The 26,520-nt window shown below is 33.1% G+C and overlaps 1 protein-coding gene across 2 annotated transcripts in view; it reads left to right on the forward strand.

Moving 5' to 3' along the window:
• Positions 1-26,520, forward strand: part of ATAD2B (ATPase family AAA domain containing 2B) — a 141,465-nt gene that overhangs the window by 88,976 nt on the left and 25,969 nt on the right. Inside the window, exons 19-22 of one of the 2 annotated variants that reach the window (XM_081264119.1) lie at positions 8,907-9,092; positions 18,324-18,459; positions 20,274-20,455; positions 23,770-23,929. In XM_081264119.1, coding sequence (XP_081120245.1) covers positions 8,907-9,092; positions 18,324-18,459; positions 20,274-20,455; positions 23,770-23,929 — 664 coding nt within the window. Of the gene's footprint in view, positions 1-8,906; positions 9,093-18,323; positions 18,460-20,273; positions 20,471-23,769; positions 23,930-26,520 lie in introns of both variants that reach the window. The other variant, XM_081264118.1, reaches the window with a different exon arrangement.

The following is a 26,520-nucleotide window of genomic DNA, read 5'->3' on the forward strand; positions in this document are numbered from 1 at the left end:
ATGTACCATAGCACCTGGCAGTGAGTGTTTATTAAATGTTTGAAAATGATGCTTCTAATAAATAAATGTGAGAGAAAAATGTCTCACCATATACTTTGATACTTAGGCTACTTTACAGTGTAGATAACTGGAGAAGTAACACTTAAGAACATTTTACCCAGTTTTGTTATTATAAGTTGTATTTTATGAATACTCAACAGATACAGTATTTATTTGACTCAAACCATTCCCTACCTTATAGCAAGAAATATGCATCCATTGCAGTTCATAGTAGTGTTGATTTAATTTCTCTTTTATTCACAGTTCTCTGGGTATGAACATCCTAGTAGCAGTTCATTACTTATAAAGCTCTGTTTAAAGATTTCTTTTCAAAACCCATGGCCTGAATAAAAAGCTGTATACCAGTATTTGCTCCCAGTTTGACACATTTAACTCATCCTGGCTGTGAGTGTTTTCCAATAATGTTGATTTATATGTTTGTTCATATTTTTCAGTTTTGGTGAGACAAAACTATTGCAGATTTATGCAAGTAAGAATTATTCAATATTATTTAAAATAAGTCTTTAGAATTTACTAGGAAAATATAAATGATCAAAATTTACCCCAGAGAATAGAAAATCTAAATAGGCAATAACTGTTGAAGAAGAAATTGAGCAAGTATCATAAAAGCACTAAACTTACAGTTTCACAGGTGGATTATTTTAATTTAAAGGATAAGATTAGGGGCTGGGGATGTGGCTCAAGCTGTAGCGTACTTGCCTGGCATGCGTGCGGCCCGGGTTCGATCCTCAGCACCACATACAAACAAAGATGTTGTGTCTGCTGAAAACTAAAAAAAAAAAAAAAATTAAAATTCTCTCTCTCTCTCTCTCTCTCTCTCTCTCTCTCTCTTTTAAAAAAAAAATAAAGGATAAGATTATTTCAATGCTAAACTATTCCAAAGCAAATGGAAGGATGAAAGACATGAGATGGACAAAAAATCATTGATACCAAACCTTCCAAAAAAAGTTAAGGACCAGTTTCACTTAAGCAATAATTATAAGGAAAATATTAAAAATGGAATATAATAGCAAAAGAGTTATATGCCATAAAACATGAAAGATTGATCCAGACATTGAGAAATATCAATACTGGAAAGAGTGCATTAAAGTTATAAGTATTTGCCAATGATATGACTATATATTTGGAAAGCTTACATTATCAACTAAAAAATGGTACAAGACAATATGGGAGATCTTTAAGGCAGACACATCTATAGTTAATGTTCTAAAATTGGTAGGGTTTTTTTAAAAAATGCAAACCATAGTAAATTAGAAATAAAATGAAAGTATAGGGCCCATTTAAAATGACAAATAAATTCACCAAGGAGTTAACCAAAACAACTAATATTCAGGGCCTAAAAGAAGAAAAGTAAAATTCAGTTGAAATGGACAGTTGAATAAATGAAAGACACTTTGTTTTCAGGTACTTTATTCTTCAGAGTGTGGGTCTAACTCAGATTACACAGGGTAAAATATCAGCTACTTTTCTTAATAGTTGTTACCTGGAACAAGTTGCTGCAACTCTTTGAGCCTTAATTTCCTCATCTATCAAATGAAGATATGACACTCAGTACAAAGGTGTTGGGAATATTAAAGTAAGCACATGGAGTAGGCTTGGCACATAGCGCTCAACACTTGTTTGCTGTAATCGTGTATCACTACATACTGCTGCTATTGCTGCTGCTGGTAATACCAAAATGGGAAAGCTATGAATTCTTTTCTCAATTAATGCATAAATTAAATGTAATCACATTTATAATCCCCCAAATGTAGGGGGAAACCCAAGAAGGACTCTGTGTTTCTTCTAGATGATGTATTTTTTCTAGATTCAACATGAATTCTGGAGAAAAATGTAATGAAAAAGCCTAACAAGATTTTTTATAGGTATACTAATATAGAGTAATAAGTGATTTGTATCTGTACAGGGATAGAAAAATGAAGTATAGAACAAAAGAGAAAATTCATACTGAGATGTCTGTAGAAATAATATATGATAATAATGACCTTGATAATGAATGCATTTCATATCAGTAGATGGAAGGAATGATTTATTTGTAAATGGTCTTGGAAAACTGGCTAGCTCTAATGGGGCAATGGAAAGACAAAATAAAACTGGATTCTCTACCTTTTTCTCTACCCCCAAATAAATTCTAGATTATCAGTGGGACTGTAAAAGTGCTAGGAGAATCACATATGCTCATTATCTTGTGTAACAAAGTAATTTCTAAGCAGTGTTCAAAGCTAGAAAACATTAAAGAAGATCTGAAAAATTTTTACTTTGTATGATTTTTAATTTTGTATAGCAAAAAAGCATTCTTTAAATAAAATTAATAGACATAGGTAAAAGGTCTATTGGGGAAAAGGTATACTTGTTATATACATATTAAGAACAAGTTTTCTAAAAAAAAAATAGTGTTAAAATCAGTAGAAAGAAAGAATAGAGTCTAATATAAGTTTGCAGAATAGACCAGTAGAGTAAAGGAAAGTGATCTGGGGGAGGGAGGAGGAAAGAGAAAAGGGAAGCACTGGGGATTAAAATGGAGCCAATTGTGTTATTTGCATTTATTAATATGTCAAAATGAGCCACACGATTATATATAGCTATAATGCAGTATAAAGACAGTTTTTATATTGGCATCGTAGAGCTGGGCATGGTAGTACATGGTGAACTTGTGATGCTCCTGCTGCAACCTCCTAGTGATTTGGGAGGTTGCAGCAGGAGCATCACAAGTTCAAGGCTAGCTTCAGCTACTTAGTGAGATCATCAGCAACTTAGTGAGTTCACATTAAAAAACAAAAAAGGATTGGGGTTGTAGCTCAGTGGTAAAGCATCCTTCGGTTCAATCATTAGTACCAAAAACAAAACAAAAATTTAGTGAAATAGTAGCATGTCATGCACAAAGGAAAAAGAAAAAGCAACCCCCCCCCCCAAAAAAAAAGACTTTTAGCTTCAATTGTAAGTGAAAATAAAATATTAGGTTTGTTTTTTTATTTTTATTTTTTTTTAAAGAGAGATAGAGAGATATTGATATTTATTTTTTAGTTTTCGGCGGACACAACATCTTTGTTTGTATGTGGTGCTGAGGATCGAACCTGGGCCGCACGCATGCCAGGCGAGCGCGCTACCGCTTGAGCCACATCCCCAGCCCCTAGGTTTGTTTTTTTAAAAATCCAGGAAATTTGATAATGCCAGTGTTAGAGATATGGGATACTTACACTTGTTTAATGGAAATGTTTATTTATTTAATGAGTTTGTAGTATAGTTTGGCATTATTTTTAAAAATTTAAAAGTACATACACCTTTTGACCCAGGAATTCCATGTTTAAGATTTTTTCCTAAAGATATATTAGCTACAAGTTTTCAGTGGCAAATGTACAAGGATATTCTTCATAGCATTGTGTGTAATTCCTCAACAAAATTAAATGTAAAACAAACTCAAACTGAATGTCCTTTACTGGAGGACTGCTGAAATAAATTACGGTATTTCTTGACATACAAAGAAATACTGTGAAGCCGCTAACAAGAAGGGGGTTGATTTATATGGACTAATATGGGAATATGAAGGAGATATTGGTGATAAAAAGCAAAGTATCACCCCGAATTATTCATAATGGTTGTTTTGGCTTAGGGGCAGGAATTTGAAGGACTGGGGATTCTGTAAACTTTGTGTGGACACTAGTTGGACATGTATTACTGAAACAGATGTCAGTGTTTATAACATTGCTCTGCATGTGGTGTGTGTATGGGGAGGTACAGATATTACTGAGAATGGCATAATATCCCAAGACTAATGGAAAGCCTTGTTTTAGCCTGGCATATTTATGATTGTTTCCCCCCTGCAAGGTCATAGTAATTTTGAACCCTATAACAAGGCAGGAGATGTTTGTACCTTATTGATTTTAGCACTTGAAAAAGAAAAAGCAACAGCTTTGTTTTCTTTTTTTCTGACATCCTCAGATTTAACTGTTGTCTCCTATGTTATTTCTACTTTTGAATTAGGAAAAAAGAGACTGATGAGTGTGTTGTATCTTATCTTTTTCATTAATAGGTTTGATTGAATTAATCAGTCTCTGTTCTATCAAAACTTTGGAGTGTAGGTACTACATGGTGTTATGAATAATTTCAAATGGTGAATAAGGTCTTTTTAAAAAAAAATTTTTTGTAGTTGTAGATGTATGGCATGTCTTTATTTTAGTTGTTTAATTTTTTATGTGGTGCTAAGAATCGAACCCAGTGCCCCACAGTGCTAGGTAAGCGCTCTGCCACTGAACTACAACCCCAGCCCAAATAAGATTTTTTTTAGTGAAAGTTTTAGTGTTTTTTGTTTTTGTTCTTCAGGAAGAGATTATATCTGGAAATTCTTAGGAGGGAATCCTTTTTTCTTGAGTAGCATTAAGGAATTAATCTATTTACCTATGTGTATAATTTTGTGTTTGTTCACAATTGGCTAGGTTTAACAGTACCTCCCTACTTTCTGTTGTCACAATTACTGAAATGCTTAAAGTTTTTAGGAAATGAAAATATCAAAAAAGAAAAGAATTTAGGCAATTTAGTTTTCATAAAATGTTTGTATTACTGCCAAAGTATTTGTGTGTTTTATAACAGGCTGATTTTGTTTGCATATGAAGAGATTTTTCTTTCTTTTTGCTTTTTTGGTACTGGGTGTTGAACTCAGGGACACTCAACTACTGAGCCATATCCCTAACCCTTTTTTGTATTTTTCTTGGAGATTGAGTCTCTGAGTTGTTTAGGGCCTTACTAAGTTGCTGAGGCTGGCTTTGAACTCACTATCCTCCTGTCCTCAGCCTCCCGAGCCATTGGGATTACAGATGTATTCCACCACACCCGGCTGTTCTTTTTTTCCTGAATCCTGAATATTCAGAGTATAGATGATGTCTTCTTTTCACAGAAAATGCTTACTAAATCTTAGGTGAATGGAACATAAATGGAGTAAAATAGAATAAGTGGAATAAAGATGATGTGGAGATATTATTTATTTTAATATTTTGTGATAAAAAGATAAAAAGAATCAAACTTATTTTATTAATAAATATTTCAAATTTTTAAATAAAATTTGAGAATGTTTTAGCTCCCAATTTTTACTTTTACCTGTGTTTTATAAATTTAATATGTTCATAATACTGTTTAACTGATTGAGACAAATTCTGGAAATTTCTTGATGACATAAAAGTGCTTTACTCTTTCCTTTTTAGCCTCTTTTTGGCAAGTGAAACTCTACTGGTTTTGAACTTTTTGCTTCATTCACATTTGGGTTTAATTTTTTTTTCTATATTTCAGTTTTTAAATAAAAAGTTTTATGGGGTTATAAACTCTGAACTAAGAAAATACACTGGGCTTGGGGTATATCTTGCTGGTAGAATGCTTGAGGCTCCTGGGTTCAATACCCAGCACTGTCTGCTACCCTCAAAAAAATTGGTGGGTGAAAATTTACTGGTTTGGTTTTGTTTCTTTTTAGTGCTAGGGAATTGAACCCAGGGCCTTGCCTGTGCTAGGCAAGCAATCTACCACTGAACTATCCCTAGCCCCTGCACATGTTTATCTGATGGTGAAAACATTGGCTTCAAAGTTTAGCTTTAAGATGATTAGAACTTTTGTAAATACAACTGCAGTTTATATCATTGGTTCTTCCTTGAATGGATACTTCTAACTTCAGTAGCCTGATTTTTGCCTAAGATATTAATCTTTCAATATTCAGTAGGTGTAGTTTGTAATATTTTTTTAAAAATGAAGAAACTTAAACTAATTAGTTATGTAAGGCACTATGATGTCTGGGGTAAGAAGAAGGCCAGAAGAAAATGGAATATATTGTTTAAATAAAGAATCAAAATGAACAGTTCACGGACTTCAGTGTTCGTTCATTTTACTTGTGCAAGAGTGCTCTGGTCATGTCAGAGGTATTTTGAAACGGTTGCTTCAGTAATTTGGCCTACTATCTTTTTTTCTCTATAACAGTTTTTCTGTTTTCTACTACACCTTGCACATCCACCAATCCAAGACACCCTATAGGTGAGTATTTTTCTAGTTCTCAAATGGCATCACTTGTTCCCAGCCAGTTGCCACTTCATTAAAACTAGACTTTATTTTTCTACTCTGAATTATCTGGTTATTTGATTTCACAGAGGGTGTTCTACTCCACTACTTTAAACATTATCAGCAAACTACTGAAGAACTGTTTTTATATTACACCTCCCCCTCATTTGACAATAAAATTAAACTTTTTTCCCTGATATTTATCCTCTAGTAGTTTTTGAAGTGCTATTCTTGGACTCTGTTCTTTTTTAAATTAAAAAATATATATATTTTTTTTGTAGCTGTAGATGGACAGAATGCCTTTATTTTATTTGTTTATTTTTATGTGGTGCTGCGGATTGAACCCAGTGCCTTAGGCATGCTAGGCAAGAGCTCTGCCACTGAGCTACAGCCCCATTCCTCTCAGACTCTGTCTTTTTGAATTTTTTATTATAAGAACTGGAAAAATAGAACAAGCCAGTTACATATGTAAAGACAACATGAAGGTTTATTTTAATATTCTGAGATTACAAGTAAGAAATTAAAATAAAACTTATTTTAGTGATGCTTTTTAATTTTTCTCTAAAGTAAGGATGGTTTCTACCTAAAGAATTAGGAGAAAAATTACAAAAATGTTCTCTGGATATAGTTATCTCATGTAGTTAGGTTAATTCTCAGTTCACTTAATTATACTGATGAATCAGAAATCCTAAATCTTTTTGCTTTTCTTTGTCTTAGATTTGTCTGATTATTTTTCTGTTTTAGGTTTTAAATATAATTTTAAAAGTCTACCAAGAAAATGATATTTTCCTCAAGGTTTTGGAAATAGGGAGAATATTATGTTCAGTTTGTTAATTTTGAGAGGCTTAATGAAAAGAAGAAAGAAGTAAAAACAAAACCCCATCTCTTTTCAAGCTGGTGATGCTTTTATCTAGTTCAGCCTTGTAATGTAGTTGAAACACTTATAGTACTGCAGTATTTAACTTCTGGCTCTGTGAAGTTCTTATTATCCCTTAACCTTCTTTTGCTCTGCTCATCCTCTCTCACACTTGGTAATGGCTAGATATTCTCTACATGTATTCCTGGAAAACCTAACCTAGAAGAACTGGCATGAAGTCGAAATTCATTTTTTTAAAGGCATGTTTTCTCATTTCTCTTGCACCCTGGGCATGTGGTGACTTGCATAGCTGAATTAGGTGGTTAGGTTTATAAGTTTTTTCAATAAGCTATATAGCTCCTTATTCTTTTTCATAAGATCATCTTTCTTTCCTTGGGTTCTCCCCAAATTTTCCTGCAAAGAGTGGGGAACTAGAAAGCGACAAAATGTGTTGGTCACCATCTTCTTCATACCATGCCTGATTTGGGTTGCATGTAATAATTTTTTTTTTTTAAAAAAAAAACAAATGTCTCATTTGCCTTTGTGCTCCTGTATGTTTCTTTCCTTTTGACAATATTGATGTTTGGTTTTTTTCTTACTTTTTTTTTTTTTTTTTTTGAGTAAAAATCCTTGGATTTTCTTGATTCAGGATAGGAGAGTGTATGTACAAAAAAGGTCAAAACTTGAGACTCCTGAAGAAGTTGTACTGTGCAGCTGTTCTGGATTGGTGGATATGCAAATATTAAATAGGGGAACAAATATTCCTTTTGATATGAGAGATCATAACATCCACATTTCTTCAAATTTGGGGAGAAATTTTTATTTGAGCTTCTTTCATCTGGTTTACTACTGAATTGGCCCTGCATTTTGTTTCTACAGCAGATCCAAAGCTATGTAAAATATTATTTAATAAATCCATGTAAGTGGTAAGCTTACTCATTAAAGAATAATAATTCTTTTGATTCTTAGGAAATTTTCTGATAATCCTAATCATTTTTTAATGTTAAATTCTTATTTCTGTATCTGCTACATTACATTGGTGAATCAAAGTGTATTACAGTGAGGGAGAATCAGTGGGGAATTTTAGGAATAGAATTCTCACATTAAATTGGAAAAGGATAGTCAGATTTTTGCATTCATACCTAAATTTGTTAAAAATAATGAAGAGATATAGTATTAACTTTCAAGAATTTTTTGATGGACTATTGAGCTGTTGACTTACATGTGGAGGATGGTAGTTCTGCTTGGCAGTTTACTAATCGCTAAACCTGAACCTTACTGGTGTATGTTTGCAGAGTGTGACTGAAACTGTGATTCAGAATCTTTTTAATCGATGAGGAAAACTTCATTTTGTATTTTCGGACAATGAAGATATCTCAAGAGTTTTTTACTAATTTACTTATTGGTCTTTAGAGAACTAAGAGTATTTTATGACTACTTTATGAAAGATTGAAGTTAAGGTTATGGGAAGAGGTGAATAAGTGTATCAGCAGGTAGTTCATTTTAAGTTCTAGGGTGGTGCATCTTGGCTAAAAATGTTTATTTAATTCATATATTGAGTGATTTTAGACATTGTGCACAAACATTTCAATTGTGTTGTCCTTTTCTTCTTTATGTAAAGCTGACTGATAATGCTCTAATGTGGGTGACTGATTGTATGTTTTTCTCTTTATTTGCAGCATATTTTATAGTGAAGTTTTGCTTTATTATCTCTATATGATAGATAAGCAGAGTAATTTGATACTTTTAGTTAAGTGGCAAAAAATACCCTTTTTTGTTGGGGCAAGAGTATAGAAGCTTATATAAGGCTTGTGCTTCATAGCTTGAAAAAGTTAAAATTAGGGACTGAAACTTAGTGAAGTAAGAAGCCTGAGACATTTTATATACCTAGGCGTTGCTGGGTAGACTGTAGAATAATGAATTTGAGTTTTTAAATGCCAATTCTTTCCTTAATTAGATATTTCGAGAAGCTCGAAGAACAGTACCTAGTATTGTTTACATGCCTCACATTGGCGATTGGTGGGAAGCTGTCAGTGAAACTGTGAGAGCAACTTTTCTGACATTGCTACAAGATATACCATCATTTTCACCCATATTTTTATTGTCTACCTCTGAAACCATGTACAGTGAATTGCCTGAAGAGGTAAGAACTAATTAAATATTTTTTCTAATTATATTGTTTATATACAAAATGTCAAGTTTCATATCCTGGTTATACTACTTATTAGCCATGTGATACAGGCAAGTTATTGAATGTTTCAAATTTCAGTTTCTTTCCTTTTTAATTTATTTTTAAAAATATGGACACAATATCTTTACTTTATTTATTTTCTTTATTTTTATGTGGTGCTGAGGATCGAATCCAATGCCTCACGTGTACGAGGCAAGCACTCTGCCGCTGAGCTATAACCCCAGCCCTCAGTTTTTTTTTTAGTATAGTAGTAATGTCTTCCTAAGTCTTGAAGATTGTGATGATTCATGCTTAGAACAGAATCTGACATTTATAGAGAGAGCCTTCTAAGAAAATCTTAGCTCTTTCATCATCTGTTGCCTTATAATTATTTTAAATTACCTGTGAGGAAATTTGGTGGGATTTGACTTTTTAGTTCTTTTATTAGTAGCATCACATTAAGTTGTATATTATCTAATATGTATATATATATATATTTTTTAAGAGAGTGAGAGAGTGAGGGGGGTGGGAGAGAGAGAGAGAGAGAGAATTTTTTTAATATTTATTTTTTAGTTCTCGGCGGACACAACATCTTTGTTGGTATGTGGTGCTGAAGATCGAACCCGGGTTACACGCACGCCAGGCGAGCGCGCTACCGCTTGAGCCACATCCCCAGCCCTAATATGTATATTTTTAAAACATGAAATTTAGCTTTTGAGTTCAAATCAAAGGGAAAATCACAATTGATTCAGAAAAGAAATCAACTCATGTGAATGAGATTATTTTAAAAAAATTGTCTTAATATTCTATGCTTATTGGGTCATCGAATAGTCTCCTTGAGAAGTGCTCAGAAATATTTTGCCTAGTTGTCACAGTAGGAATGATGATATAAAGTATTTAGATGTTTTAATGTTATAATATAAATCCTGATTATATTAAATTTTATGATTAAGGTATTTGTGTACTGACTTCTTTTATGTCTCAGCTTTCATTAGCTATTTTGCTAATATGAATTTGAATTATTTACTGCTCTTATAAGGAAGTATATTAAGTTTAGAAAAATTTATTTTTGGTTATTCAAAATCTGATAGTACATGAAAACCATTAATCAAAATGTTTATAATCTGGGCTGGGGATGTGGCTCAAGCGGTAGCGCGCTCGCCTGGCATGCGTGCGGCCCGGGTTCGATCCTCAGCACCACATACCAACAAAGATGTTGTGTCCGCCGAGAACTAAAAAATAAATATTAAAAAAATTCTCTCTCTCTCTCTCTCTCTCTCTCTCTCTCTCCCTCCCTCCCTCCCTCCTTCCCTCCCTCCCTCCCTCCCTCACTCTCTCTTAAAAAAAATTGTTTATAATCATACAGGGCAATGAAATTTAGCAGACTACTGTATGTAGTAAGAGTCAGAAAAACCAAGGTACTAACTTATTATGGTCTTTTGATCTTGGATAAATATATGAAGATAGAATAACCTCAGTTTTCTTATTTATAGAATGTGGATATTAGATAGTGTTGTTAGTATAAGCCAATGTATGGAAACTTATTTTTCAGATCATAAAGCTATAAAATGTTTGGTATTAGTATTATAAAGTATGAATGCAGTTGAAGTTGATTTGAAAGAATGGACTGAATCTGGACATAACCTAGGAACAACTTTTAAAGTTAGATCCTCTCTGTCAATTAGTTTTAAAACTTTATAAACAGAAAGAGAAAACATAAAAAATATTTGGGAAATTAAACGTTCCAGTTGAGAACATAATAATTCCCTAGAAATTTCCTTCTATATTGTCTTAAAATTTTATAAATAAGTCTTTTGAGCCATGCGTGGTGGCACATTCCTGTAATCCCAGCAGCTTGGGGGCTGAGTCGGGAGGATCATGAGTTCAAAGCCAGTTTCAGCAACTTATTGAGGCCCTGAGCAACTCAATGAGACTCTCTCTAAATAAAATACAAAAAAGGGCTGGGAATGTGGCTCAGTGGTTAAGTGCCCCTGAGTTTAATCCCTAATACAAAAAAAAAAAAAAAGACAACTTTTGAGTTTATTGTCTTGCTACTGTTGTGCATGTACATATGTATTTGTTACTTTTGGTTTAATATTTCAAAGCTAACATTATTATATCATATACATTTTTAAAGTTACTATGCTTTCGGACTTTTTAAAATTTTTTTCTTTTTTTAAACCTTAATTTAATTAATTTATTTATATGTGGTGCTGAGGATTGAACCCAGGGCCTCACATGTTCTAGGCAAGTGCTCTACCACAGAGCCACAACCCCAGCCCCCTGTTGTCGGACTTTTCAATGGATTCAAAGAGTGTACTGGGTTGTAGCTCAGTGGTAGAGCATTTGCCTCCCATGTGTGAGGCCCTGGGTTTGTATCCCAGTGCCACATAAAAATAAATAAATAAAATAAAGATATTGTGTCCATCTACAACTAAAATTTTAAAAAATGTATTCTGACTAAATAAGGTTTTTCATTATTTGTTTACCAGTACCCTAAATTAGTATCTAAAATATTAGTAATTTACTAGCATCAAATCCTGAGAGTACAACTTTCTTTTCTCACTTTATGTTCTGTATATTTAGCCCTTATTAATCAAGTACTAATGTTACTCATATTTTGTGAAGTGAGTATCATGGAAATTCTCTGAGACTTCTGATCATATAACATGCTTTTTAATTGTCATTTTGTAAATCTTCTGGAATTAATGCTACTCTTCTAATCAGAAAACAAATCCATTATTCAAAGATGAAAGGAAAAGGTTTAAGGTTTTCTCAGCTTTTAAAAATAGAAGAAAACCCCAAAAGAATTATTTCCGGCTGGGTGTGGTGGTACTTGCCTGTAATCCCAGCAGCTTGGGAGGCTGAGGCAGGAGGAATGGGAGTTCAGAGCCAGTCTCAACAAGAGCAAGGTGCTAAGCAATTCAGTGAAGACCAGTCTCTAAATAAAATACAAAAGAGGGCTGGGGATGTGGCTCAGTGGGCGAGTCACCCTGAGTTCAATCCCCCATATCCCTCCCCGCTCAAAAAAGAATTATTCCCAGTGGAAGTAGTGCTTTGATAGAGAGCCAAAATGACAGTCTCATCTTTTAGAGCCCTTTTTACATTGTCTTGTAAATGTTTCTTTGTATATATCTTTCTCTCTTATAGTCCAGTTGTTCCCCCAAATAAGTTTATACTTTTATTCATGTTTATTTTTCATATTGTCTTAAATATTTTGTCTATGTATGTTTTATAATAGAAATAATAGAATACTGTATTTAGATAAATATTCTGGAGAGAATATTTTCAAATTTTAATTGATATGATTCTAAACTTTTTTTGGGAAATCATTGCTTTAGATTAACTGGACTCACAGACTAACAGAAACTAATGGGAGTAAAGTAACTTGCCTGGGGTCTCACAGCTAGTATGGGAAAGTAAATATTTTACCTCAGGTTTTCCTAATTCCAAAGGTCATATACCTAGATTGCCTGACATTCTCTAAGACTCCATAGAAGTAGTTACTGGATGTTGTGATGCTGAGGAGTGATATTCATCAAGTTAAAACCATTGTTCATTCAGCAAAAATTTATTAAGTGCCTATTATTTGCAATGCAGTGTACTAGTAAGTCTGAATTTACTTAAGGCAGGTCAATCTCTGTTTTATTTTTAAATTTTTTTCAGTTGTTGATAGAACTTTATTTATTTTTTTTAAATTTATTTTTATGTGGTGCTGAGAATCGAATCCAGTGCCTCACACATACTAGGCAAGCACTCTACCACTAAGCCACTACCCCAAACCCAAATTTCTGTTTTCTTTAGTCTTCTGTCCACAGTGTCTAACTCCCTAACACAGTCTCTGGATATACATATAAACACAAACAGACCTATATATGCATACATATTTCTAGTACAGTAAATCTTTGTTGAATGAATGAATAAAATAGGTGAGAAACAAAAAGACATTTACTGCTCCACGAGAATTAAAGTTGAGTGGGAAGAGAGACATTAAAATACAATAAATGTATTATGTCCATCTACAACTGAAAAAAATTAGAAATAATTAAAATATAATAGATGTGCTGTTATAGTAATAGGACATATAAAAAGTATGATACATAAAAGAAAAAAATAAAAACTCTACTCTTAGAGTGGGGTTATGGTTCAGTGATAAAGCATTTGCTTAGCATGTGTGAGGAGGCACTGGGTTCAATTCTTAGCACCACATATAAATGAATGAATGAATGAATGAATAAATAAATATTAAAGGTCCATTGACAACTAAAAAATATTTAAAAAACAACAAAACCAAAAAATAGTCAAAAAACTCTACTCTTTTAAGAGAGAACATTAAAAAAAAAAAAGAAGAAGAAAGAAAATGTATGCTGGTGATGTGCTTCGGTAGTAGAGTACTTGCCTAGTATCCATGAGGCCCTGGGTTCAAGTCCCAGTATGCAACAGGGAAAAAGAAAAAAAGAAGCAAGTCAGAGATTGGAGAAAATATAACAAATAGATCACCTATCTCATAAATGACTTACATCAAGCATGTATAAAAAAACACTTAAAACTTAATAATGAAAAGACTCCATTAGATGATTTTTGACAAGGGTTTCAAGACCATGCAATGCAGAAAAGATGGTCTTTTCAAGAAGCAGTACTGGGGAACTTGGATAACCACATGCAAAAAATTAAAGTTGGATATACAAAATTAACTCAAAATGGATCAAAATCTAAATTTAATACCCTAAACTTAAAGAGTGTTAAATGTAAACATAGGAGCAAAGCTTTAGGACTCTGGATTTGACAGTGAATTCTTGCATATGACACCAAAAGTACAGACAAGATAAAATAAGTAGGTTGGAACTCATAAAAATTAAAATTTTTTTGGCATCCGTGGGCGCTATCAACAGAATGAAAGCAGACCCACAAATGGGAACAGATACTTGGAAATCATAAATTTAATAAGGGATCGAGTTCCAGGGTGTATAAAGCACAGCTTAACAATGACAAGCAAAGCATAACAAAAAACGTAAAAAAAAAAAAATTGATTCAAAAATCAGTGAAGAACTTGAATAGATATTTCTACAAAGAAGATATACAAATGGGACAACAAGCATGTAAAAAGATGCTCAGCATCTCTGGTCATTAGGGAAATGCAAATCAAAACCACAATGAGACACCACTTCATACTCATCAGGATGGCTATTATTTAAAAACACAAACAACAGAAAACAAGTGTTGGGAGGAATGTGAAGACATTGGAATCCTTGTGCATTGCTGGTGGGAATGTAAAATTTTGCAGTTGCTATAGAAGATACCAAGGCAATTACTTAGAAAATTAAACACAGCTTCCATATGATCCAGCAAGACAATTTCTGGGTATATACCCAAAAAAGTTGAAAGCAGGGACTTGAACAACTATTTATGTACTCGAGTTCATGGCAATATTATTCATAGTAGCTAAAAGTGGAAACAACCATAATGTCTATTGACAAATCAATGAATAAATAAAATGCGGCATATACAATGGAACATTAAAAAGAAAGACATTTTGGTACATGCTGCAACATAGGTACCTTGAAGGCATTATGCCAAGTGACATAAGTAATTCACAAAATGATGAATATTGTATGATTCCTCTTTTGTGATGTTCATATGAGAATTTATAAATGGCTAATAAGCCTGTGAAAGGTGCTATGTCATTAGTCATCCAGGAATGAACTACTGCTGTAGCCCACTAGAATAGCTATAATCAAAAAGACAGATAGTGCCAAGTGTTGGCAAGGATATAGAGAAACTTGAGTCCTTGTACACTGCAGGTGGGATTGTATAATGGTACAGCCACTTTCCAAAGTTAAACATAAATTTATGGAGCGACTCAGGAGTTCTATTCCTAGGTATCTACATAAAAGAAATGAAAACATTAACACAAAGGCTCTTGTATGTGAATGCTCCTAGTGGTATTATTTATAATAACCAAAAAATGAACCAGCCTATATGTTCATTACTTGATAAATGGCTAAATGTAATGTGATATGTACATAAAGTCAAATACTGTTCAGCAATAAGTAGAATGAAATACTGATACGCACTAAAACTTGGACAAACCTGAAGATACATGTGAGCAAGAGAATCTAGATACAAAAGATAACATATGATATGAAATTTCTAGAAGAGGCAAATCTCTAGAGACGGAAAGTTAGTCAGTAGTGATTGGGTTGATATGTGTGAGTATAAGTGAGGATTAATTATAATTAGACATGAGGAAGCTTTTGGGGATTAATAAAAATGTTCTAAAACTGGCATGTGATATTTGTACAATTGTACAAATTTACTGAAAATCATTAAAGTGTTTAAAAAAAAAAAAAAGCTTGATGAGAAACATTGAATGCGTGCCTAGAAAACCCAGGAGTCTCCTAGAAAGCATCAGTTTCTAAGTTGAGCATGAGTAAGGGTTTAGGATTAATGTAACAAGAACAAGAAAAGAAGGTGTTAGTAGAGTAGAGCAAGTGGATCTTTCCAGGAAAGGTACTAGAGAAAGAGATTATTATGTCAGTGTGTGTGAGTGTGTGTACGCGTGTGCATGCACGCAACCATACACACACGCATGTGTGTTAGGAATATGACTTAATGGATCCCACCGTTGTGTATAGTTCAGTCCACCAATTAAAAAAAAAAAAACATTTGAAGAAGGAAAAAATAAAAAGATTTCAGGAAAGAAAATAGCATGTACCAATGAGAAAGAGAGCATGGTTTATTCAGGGAATTATAAGAACCATTCTTCAGTATGAATTAATGTTGAAAATGATCGGGCTGGGGATGTGGCTCAAGCGGTAGCGCGCTCGCCTGGAATGCGTGCGGCCCGGGTTCGATCCTCAGCACCACTTACCAACAAAGTGTGTTGTGTCCGCCAAGAACTAAAAAATAAATAAATAAATAAATATTAAAAAAAATCTCTCTCTGTCACTCCTCTTTCACTCTCTCTATAAAAAAAATGATCAGAAGAAAGAGTATTTAAAACTAAAACTAAAGAGTATTAAAAAAAAAAACTGTGACTCTTGAACAGAATCATGTTATTTGTTTACTTTTTAATATCCAGTCAATGTGTAAGCCCTTTCTGCTATATACTATGTAATGCCTCTGTACTCCTGCCCCTTGCAGAGTCTCCCCTGTGTGTTTGCTACCCCTCTCATAGCTCTTCCATCATGGTATTATGTGCTTTCTTCTGAGACTCTAAGATCTTTGACAACAAGAAGCAAGCATGTTTTCTTCAATTTTATAATTGCAGTGTCTGGCATAATGTTTGGCACACAGTACATGCTATAGTAAATTTGCTTCCAAAACTTTCAAGGAAGGGCCAGCAAAGCATATATCAAAGGGTTGGAGGGAAATGTGCATGAAGGTAGCCTACACAAAACACTAGAAGGAAACAAGTGAAATTTAAAAATCTTTTAAATGACTTGGATTTGAGTTGACATAATAATTCCTCCTCCAGATTTTGAATTCTGATGTCTACCTTTCCTTGTTTCTTTTCTCAGAATTTCAGAGCTGGAAAAGGCAGTTAGGCTTTATGCACTTTGTGACCTTGAGCCAAATAATTTAAAATCTTTCTGACCCCAAATTTCATCATCTGTAAATAAAGGAATAATACATACCTCATTGTTATAAAGATTTAATGATGTAACATTTATGAAATTCTTGTGTTCACTTCATAGAGTTAATCCAGTAGGTGGCTAGAAATGGCAAACCAAATGAATTATCCAAAGTTTACCACAACTGTATTGGCTATATTGAGGTTATAATCTGATATCTTGAATCCTAATCCAGTATTTCCACATTGTCATGGTTGGTGCTTCTTAGTTCTTTTTTATTTGCTTTTTCCAATTTGACATGGGTTGGGTAACAGAATTAATAAGAATGTATTTACTCATTCAATACATGCTTCTTAAGAATTGTTATAGCTGGGCACAGTGGTTCATGCCTGTAATTTCAGCTATTCAGGAGGCTGAGGCAAGAAGATTGTAAGTTCAAGACCAGCCTTGGCAACTTAGCATGACCATGTCTCAGAATTAAAAAAGGGTTGATGATGTACCTCAGTGGTAGAGCACCCTCGGGTTCAATCCTCAGTACTGCCAAAACAACAGCAGCAACAACAACAAATGCTATATTCAATGGATGGTGGTGTTATAGAAAAATAAATGAAGGGGCTAGGGATGTGGCTCAAGCAGTAGCGCGCTCGCCTGGCATGCGTGCGGCCCGGGTTCGATCCTCAGCACCACATACCAACAAAGATGTTGTGTCCGCCAAAAACCAAGATAAATAAATAAATATTAAAAAAAAATAAATGAATAAGAAATGGTGTTTGCTCACGAGGAGTTTGGTGTCTAGATAGCAAAAGATAGACCTTCCAAAAAAATATAAACTGAAGTGTTAATGGTGAAAAATAAGGATGATGTAAAGAGGACTTAAATTGCATATCTCAGAATGGGGAAATCTGGGGTCAAGTCTTTATAAAGCAGGTAAACAGATGTGAGGTAGGTAATCACCAGGTTGAAGGAACTGGGGAATATGAGAATGACTGGGGTTTTTTGCTTTAGAATTTTCATGGAAGGTGGTGTCAGAACACTCTGTGAAGAGGTCAGAGGTCTAGTTTATTTGCAATAGAAACAGGATTCCAGAGGATACAGTGAATTAGACTTGGTATAAAAAAGAACATAGGCTATGAAGTCAGTGGATAGGAAATACAAAGAAACATAAGGATAAGAGAAGGTGGCTTAAATGACCTTCTAGTTCCTATTGTAGATTTGAGATAATTACTTTTTCAGCTCTTATGTAAAAGCTCTTCAGGGCTGGGGTTGTGGCTCATTAATAGAGTGCTCATCTAGCATGCATGAGGCACTGGGTTCGATCCTCAGCACCACATAAATGTAAAATAAAGATATTGTGTCCACCTTAAAAAAAAGCTCTTGAGGTTGTTGCCATCTGAATATTATCAACTTTTTGCTACAATCATTTTTGTTATTATCATACAACTCTTCCAGATATAGTATCATTTATTAGTGTTTTGGGTAACTGGACAATCTTCTATTCTTGTTCAGTCCATGAATGTTATATGAATATTGAAAACAGTACTGGAAGTTGAAGAAATTGCAATTTGGTATATGTGTGCTCTTAATTCTCTATATATTCAATGTCTTTGTGTGTGTGTGTATGTATGTGTAGGTTAAGTGTATCTTTAGAATACAGTATGAAGAGGTCTTGTATATTCAAAGGCCTGTTGAAGAAGACAGAAGGAAATTTTTTCAGGAACTGATTCTCAATCAGGCATCAATGCCACCACCACGAAGGAAACACACTGGTAAGTTCCTAAAGCTGTTAGGAAAATAAGGGAGCATGGAGTTAAGAACTACACTTTCTTGAAGTCAATTTTTTTTAATCCTTTCTTTATAAAAGTGAAGACAGTTTGTTAGATTATATTTATTTTTAGATGGACACATGTTAAAAAAAAAAAAGTGGCCTTTGTCTTTACCTGACTTAAGATTGGGAAGTATAGCCTCATTAAAGCTTTGTTAAAGAGAACTTCTCATCCCTCCCATCCAGAACCTCAGTTAGATTTCCCAGGCTGTGAACTGGTACACTGTGAATACCAGGTGTTGTGTTAATGACTTTGTGAACCAGGGTAGGTTAAATTCGCTGGTTAGAACATTAGTCTTTCTTGTTTATTTATTGATTTTTCAAATACCTATTTAGCAACCATTATGTAGCATTTGACCTATCATAGCTTTGTTTTAAGCATTAGATTTTTCTTGGATTCAAACTCATAGCTTTAAGAAGGGTTTAAGAATGTGTCAGATTTCAGTTCCTTATTTTAGGTAAGGATTGCATTCTGAATCACTCAAAAGATTTCTTTTCCCATTTTTGAAGATGCATAAAGGGGAAGATTGGCTTGCTTAATCTTTTAGCCTCTTTAAAATAGCAATTTTCCCTCTTTCCCCTTGTTTTTTCAATGTTTCTCGTGTCCTTGTAGGATATTAATTATATTTCCCATCCCTGCCAAATCCTCACTTTTTCATAATTTTCTCCCTTTTTGTTTTTCATTGGTTATATTATTCAGCATTTTGATAATTTTGCCCTTTATTGGCTCCTTTCCAAATTTTCTCAGTGTCTTAATAATGAACGCCTATCCAGATTGCTATAGTTGTGGGTCTTTTTCTTCAAGAAACCTTGGGAAATTCATTATGTAAGTTATACTCTCTGATTATTGGTTGTGGCTTCCTGTGAATATAAATATCAGTATTTTAAATATTTCATCATAAAAATGATTCATTTTAGTCCTTCATACACTTAGACATATTTTTAGTTCCAAAACTCTGAATTTTTTTGTGTTTAAGGTTAGTGTAATTCTTTTTCTTTTTGAATTGCTTCTGTTGACTTTTGCTTTCATCTTAACAACTATTTAGAAATTAGTAAAAATATGTATCATTTTAATCCTGAGTTTCAGTGTCATGACAGAAAGATTGTATTATGTTTAGGAAAGTTAATATTTTACCTTCTAAGAAGATTTTTGGTTTGTCTTAGGGTACGTACTATCATACATATAACACTTTAGACTGGCTTCCCATCTCTTCAATGACTTTGGGATTCCTTTTTTAGTTTCTACTTTTTTTGTTGTTGTTCCTTCCTTAAAAGTGTTATTTACTATCCCTACTGTGTAGTGGTCAGAATATCAGGGTAAAAGGACCTGTCTTAAATTATAATTCTTTTGGGGATAGGAGGTATCAAAAAATTGTCACTTGCCCGCTAGATTTCTCATATATGGCTCCTCCATTTCAAGAAGCCCCATATATGGCTACAGGGTTGGCTTAAGAAAATCTGTATAATATTTTAAGGTATTTATGTTAATTTGAAATATTTTTTATAAGTTGTATGTAATTAACATTACAAATTATTTAAAATCGTGTAATTTGTCCTTTAAAGGGGTCCTATTGTGAGTTATTTTATAAAGTGAAGCCAAACTTTTTGTTTCTATTCAAATTTTTACTTGCTGGATTTGCATGGCTCACATATATCTAAAATTCTCCTTTTCTTTAAAGAATGTTTTGAGAGGGTACCAGAAAAGTGATTGAGGTTCCACCCTGCTGGGATCTTAACATTTTTTTCTCTTTTATTTAGCTCTTTGTGCTATGGAAGTGCTTCCTCTTGCACTACCTTCTCCACCTCGTCAGTTGTCAGAATCAGAAAAAAATCGGATGGAGGACCAGGAGGAAAATACTTTAAGAGAATTGCGGTTGTTTCTCAGGGATGTAACCAAGAGGCTGGCCACAGATAAACGCTTTAACATCTTCAGCAAACCGGTGGATATTGAAGAGGTCTTGTTTCAGTAGTGTGCAAACAGTGAAGTTGAACTGGCTAAAAGAAAAAAAATAATGACATCTTTTTTTGGAAGGAAAAAAAGCAAAGGCATGGATGAATATTACCCCTAGCCTGTAAAATTTTAATCCATGTGATAACTATCAGTGTCATCAGCAAACATCTGGTGACTTTTGGATGAAATGAGTGACCAATTTGTATATGTCCTCTTAATTATTATTGATCTTTGTGATCTCATACTCTTTAAGAGGAGGATTAAAGGTTATTTTAATGAAATGTCCATATTACACTATTTTTATTCCAGGATAAATCCTGCTTTCAAAGAGTATATTAGTACTAACCAATTAGCACCAATTAATATTGGCATTTCCCAAATTATGTTTACCTCATTGAAAGAGGTGCCTGAGGAACCTGAAAATTTCTTTATCTTTCATATTTTGGAAATGCCTGTAGCTGTGATGCTGTTTGAAATTAAGCACATCTGATGCACCTAAAACTTTCTCTCCAAGGATTTTCTCTGCTCCCAGTGGAAAATTTCTCACATTCTATATGTATTGTTTTGTGTGCTTGTGGGAGCATGGTTTGTCATAACGAGAAAAGGAATTTTCCATTTGGAATCTACTGTAATACTCTCAATTTAAATTTTTTTTTTTTTTATTTTATCCTGGGATAATATAGTGTGTGGATGAATACAATGTAATCTTTACTGGCCTTCTTAAAGTTCAGACTCCATGTTTGAACAGCTTTGGTGTTTTTAGTTTTAAGTTTTTTTTTTTTAATTTCTTTTTTTTTTTAAACTTGAATTATAAAATGATTCAAAGTTTAATGTTGCGTCCTAATTGTGAAATCTGTGCTTTTGGTGAGCAGATTCCTTTGGAACCATTACCTCATCTATGACTGTGAAGAATGAGTTAGCATTATCCTTCATCCCCCACCCCTGGGAAGTCTGGCAATACCTATTTTCCAATTTATGGAATAAAGAGACTATCTAAAATTTTATTTGAATATTTTATCTGCAGTACGTAGCTTTGTTAATTTGCTCTTGCAAGGTCGTTATTATTCTTACATTGCAACTGAGGAAATTGAAACTTTTTGGCAAGTGATATAGCCAAGACTTGAAAATTTTTTTGAAAATTCAAAGCCCACATTCTTGTATTTTAAATATATTTTTAAAATATTTTTTTATATATTGATGGACCTTTTTTAATTCATTTATATGAGAGTCGAACCTAGTGCCTCACACATGCTAGGCAAGTGCTCTACCACTGAGCCACAAACCCTGCCCCAAAGCCCACATTCTTTACGTTATATCATGGCTCCCTTATATCTTTTTCCACTAGAATAACAGGACATGCCTAATTTGCATTTTAATTAATAAATAGCAAATTATATTTGTGGAGCATTTTTCTTCTAGTATGATCAGATAATCTTAAAATCAGCAACCAGTTTGGAAGAGTGTTTTAAATAAGCAAAGAAACCCCTCTCCACTTTTATATTTGGATTCTGACACTTTTTAAAAGCATAAGTCAGTTTCCCATGCTGGGAATAAATCAGTTTTGCTTTTGCTCAAGAAAACTCTTTTCTTTCTAATCAGAAAAGATTGTCAGATTTTAAATAATATCTGTCTGTAATAAAATGAAAGTTTTATAAATCATGGTAAAGCAGTGCAAGAGAATAGAAATACTGATCAGATATTAAGTTTATTAAGGGTGTGCTTCTCTTATTTTCTTCTTCGTTCTTCTCAGGTTCACTCTGTTGCTGGTTTTTGTCTGCTCTTAAAATTGAATACATAGGAATATATGGAAAGGATAGAGAGGGGAAAGCAGGCTAACACTGAGATAGCCTAAAGCATAAACGTTATATGCTGATAATGAATTTAAAGTGTCTAAAAACTTTCTTCAATTCCAAAACAAACTGCAACACCTCAGAAAAATAAAACCTTAGAGACTTTCAAGTTTAATATTAAGCATATGTGCCTAAATTACATAGGCTTTATTAAAGTATTACTATACTTTTTCTAGTGTTTTTCAGTAATTTCTACTTATACACAGAGCATGCCCGGAACCAAGAGTCCAACTATCTTCTGTGGCTCCATTGATGCCCTACAAAGAGATTAACTGGGGCTGGGGATTTGGCTCAAGTGGTAGCGTGCTCACCTCAAATACATGAGGCACTGAGTTCAATCCTCAGTACCACATAAAAATAAATAAGTGAAATAAAGACATGCTATCTACAACTAAAAAATACAACTAAAAAATAAATATAAAAAAAAGATTAACTGGCTTTTTAGCTCTAAGAGACTGAAAAATAAATTAATTCACACATATCCATACTTAATATTTGTACAAGTAATCTTAAAATTTGAAAAACATATTTACAAATTATACATATGCACCTGTGTACACCTGTGTATCAACTTAAAAATCATGGCATCGATGCCATCTGAAACCATGAGAAAACCAACCCTAACTTTCACAGAGTAGAAATTGCCCTGTGTTCAGAAATCAGTTCTTATAGATACTCTTGCAACATTGCTTTTATATCAAACCCTGTTATTTTATTTGATTTGAGATTTGCAATAGATAGGTATGTTGAGAATGTTTTCTTATTGGTTAAGAGATATAATATCTCTTATTTTGGGTTATCTCCCAGAAAATTGGCATCTAAAGCAAACAAGTTTTTATTTTTCTTTGTAGATTTGTTTTTATTAGAGACAAGTCCAGCAAATCTTTCACTAATTATAGAAACAATACTAAGTTTTGTTATTTTATTGATTCAGAATGTTTGTAATGACTCCAAAGGAGTGGAAAATACTTTCCATGAAACAATTCACTGTATAAAACTACAAAAGAAAACTTTTGCTGAAAAATTTAAAAAGATTTACCAGAAGAACTTCTATAATAAAATGAAAAGTCTATGCATTTTATTTTCCTGTTTTCTTTTTCTTTTCTTTTCTTGAGATAACATTTAATGATGTTTATTGGGTGCTTTTACCCATACATTCTCTTCTCAGATAAACCCAAAGATTAAAAAATAATAATAAAGGTGACAATGTTTCAAATTTCAAGATGAGCAACATTTCAGAGTTGATTTAGATCTGACTTAAACTGAAGCTTTTCATGGAAAGTATGTTAGGGAGTAAACTTAATAACATAAGTAGCATTAAATTTACTCTTATGTATACTTATTTCTTGAATATCTAGATTTAATTTTTGAAGAATTAGTTCTGTTTGAACTAATAGATCATATGAAAATTTTAAATAATTTTCATTAAAATACTCTGTTTTTTTTTTTTTAGGTTTCAGATTATCTTGAAGTAATCAAAGAACCAATGGATTTATCAACAGTAATAACTAAAATTGATAAACATAATTATCTTACTGCTAAAGATTTCCTGCAAGATATTGACCTAATCTGTAGCAATGCTTTAGAGTACAATCCAGATAAGGACCCAGGAGGTAAGAATGCTTACCATCAGGTACACTTTGATATTGGGATTTTCTTCAGATTAATGGAAAACTGAGCAAATGAGAATTCAATTCAAAAACTCTATTTATTTATTTTAGTCAGCATCAGTAGTCCTGATGAACACAGGGAATTTTGAATTTGTGGGAAGCTACAGTAGGATAAGTTTATATGTCAGAAAACTTTTCTGTATAGAATGATACCTGTTCTGTAGGTATCATTAATACCGTTCTATAGGCATCATTAATGTAATTTTATTATTTTATTCCTAATCCCAGCTTATACTTAAATCTTGTTATTGCTTTCTAGGGAAGTTCACCAGAGATATAACTATAGTTAAACAAGATAAGTTGATTGTAAACAAAGAGGATTTTTTATAGCATGAAAGGTTGTGCATCATGAGGAACTATATGGGGTTTGCGCCTGTTAAGTAATTGGATAAATTGTAAGAGAGTGGGACTTTGCAAGGAATTGGATGCTATTAGGAAGTAGGATAATTTTGAGAATGGGATATTTTAAAATCCTAGACAGAAGAATGGAGCAGGGCTAAATTTGTAATTGGTAACGGAATAGCAGTCATTCATATTAATGCAAATAGGATTATGGTTAGGTTCTTTTTGTGATTAGGGCAATGCTCATAATTTGTCTATGTTTAGACCTGATTGCAGAGTAGGCTTGCTATTGTCTTAGCTCATCACGATGATGCAACTGGCCTTGTCTGATGCTGCTGTTCTGCAAAGTTGTTCATGTTTTACCTGAATACACAGAAGCCAAGCTTAGAGTGCCATGCCAACTCCCAGCTCTCAGGAGCAGTTTTTTCTCATTCTATTATTGAGAATTCCATTTCTTTAAGACATCATACACAAGTAAAATGCTTCTTATTATTAAAACATGAAGTTTCTATCATCTAAAGATATTTTAAAGTACTTTGTATTTTGGGGTAGTGAGTTTCAACCTAGGTCATGTATTAGAATGACCTGGACTTTTCCTGAATTTAGACCATGCTAGTAAGTTAAATATACTAATTCCAAATTGAGAGGCATAATAAAATGTTTGTCTAGCAGAATTTGGTATTTAACAGTTCCTAAGGTTTGTATTAGCATTTGACTCTTAAAGCTTTTGTTTGCTTACTTTGCTTTTTTGAATCTTGATATTATGTATCTTACAGAAAAAACTTATGAAAACTAAGAACCAAAGGAGAAAAGTAGAATAATTGGCAATCCTATCCTAGTGTTATTCCTTCCCCTTGCCCCACGAATGTATTTTATATCAAATATATACTGCATTTTTTTACTAAAATGACTATATGACTTGTATAAAATTTGTAATTCCTTTAATATTTTATTAAACAGCTTATTCATTAATGAGTATATTTATCCCATGTTAAAAAAATGAAATATAATAGCCAATACCCTATTATTGGCCATATTAGGTATTTTAGGGTTTTTTTTCCTGTAAAAACAGTGATAAATATTTTTACAACACAAGTTTGGGGTACATATTTAATTATTGCCTTATAGTAAATTATTAAGAATGAAAAATTTTTGGATCAAAGAATATGTATCTTTTTTTTTTAACGATTTGTTTTTTTGTTGTAGTTGGACACAATACCTTCATTTTATTTATTTATTTTTATGTAGTGCTGAGAATTGAACCCAGGGCCGCATAAATGGGAGGCAAGTGCTCTACCACTGTGCCAAAACCCCAACCCCAATTATGTATCCTTTTAATGAAGATTTTTAATCTGTAATATTAAATTTTTCTCTTAAAAATGTTTTTAAATTACTTATATGAGCAGCATGAAGAACAAAGGAGAAAAGTAAAATAATTGGCAATTATTTTACTGTTAGCTAATGTAGCAGTTTTGTGTGTGAGAGAGGAATCTCCTTTAGCATGTATGTCATTTCGCAACAGGATAGGTTGTAAGAAATGGGCTGCATGCCAGCATACTTCCTCTCCTTTGCCTTGCTAGGGTCTTCTGTTGTGGACAGATTGCACAAGTGTCTGCATGGAGTTTTGAACAGTGTATGAGAGAACTTGTGTGCCAACGCCTTCAGCCTGTTAGCTCTTTAGGATCTTAAGACTGTTGATGTTGTGTAGAATGGATGCCGGGATGTGGGCTCTGTATTTAGACCTGGACTTTAATCCCAGTTCTGCTGTTCCCTACTTCCTTAGCTTTGATCAACTTAAATCCTCTAAATTTAGTATCCTCATCTGTACAATAATGTAATAATAGTATTCTTGATTTGTGGTGTTTATAAGGATTATATGAGAAACCATATTAGGTTCAATCTTATGAAATTGCTTTTAATATGATTTAATCTAAATATGTTAAGCCCACGGCATAATACCCAGGACATGATAAGTGTTTCATAAAGGTTATCAGTTAATATTTATGTTCTTGGGGCTGGGTTTGTGGTTCAGCGGTAGAGTGCTTGCCTAGCACGGGCAAGGCCCTGGGTTTGATCCTCAGCACCATATAAAAATAAATTAATTAATTAAAGATATTGTGTCCAACTACAACTAAAAAGTAAATATTTAAAAAAAAATTTATGTTCTTGTTATCATCATTATTTAAATCATA

Source organism: Spermophilus citellus (genome assembly GCF_964194105.1).
Source record: "Spermophilus citellus genome assembly, chromosome: 13".
NCBI classification, from domain to species: Eukaryota; Metazoa; Chordata; class Mammalia; order Rodentia; family Sciuridae; genus Spermophilus; species Spermophilus citellus.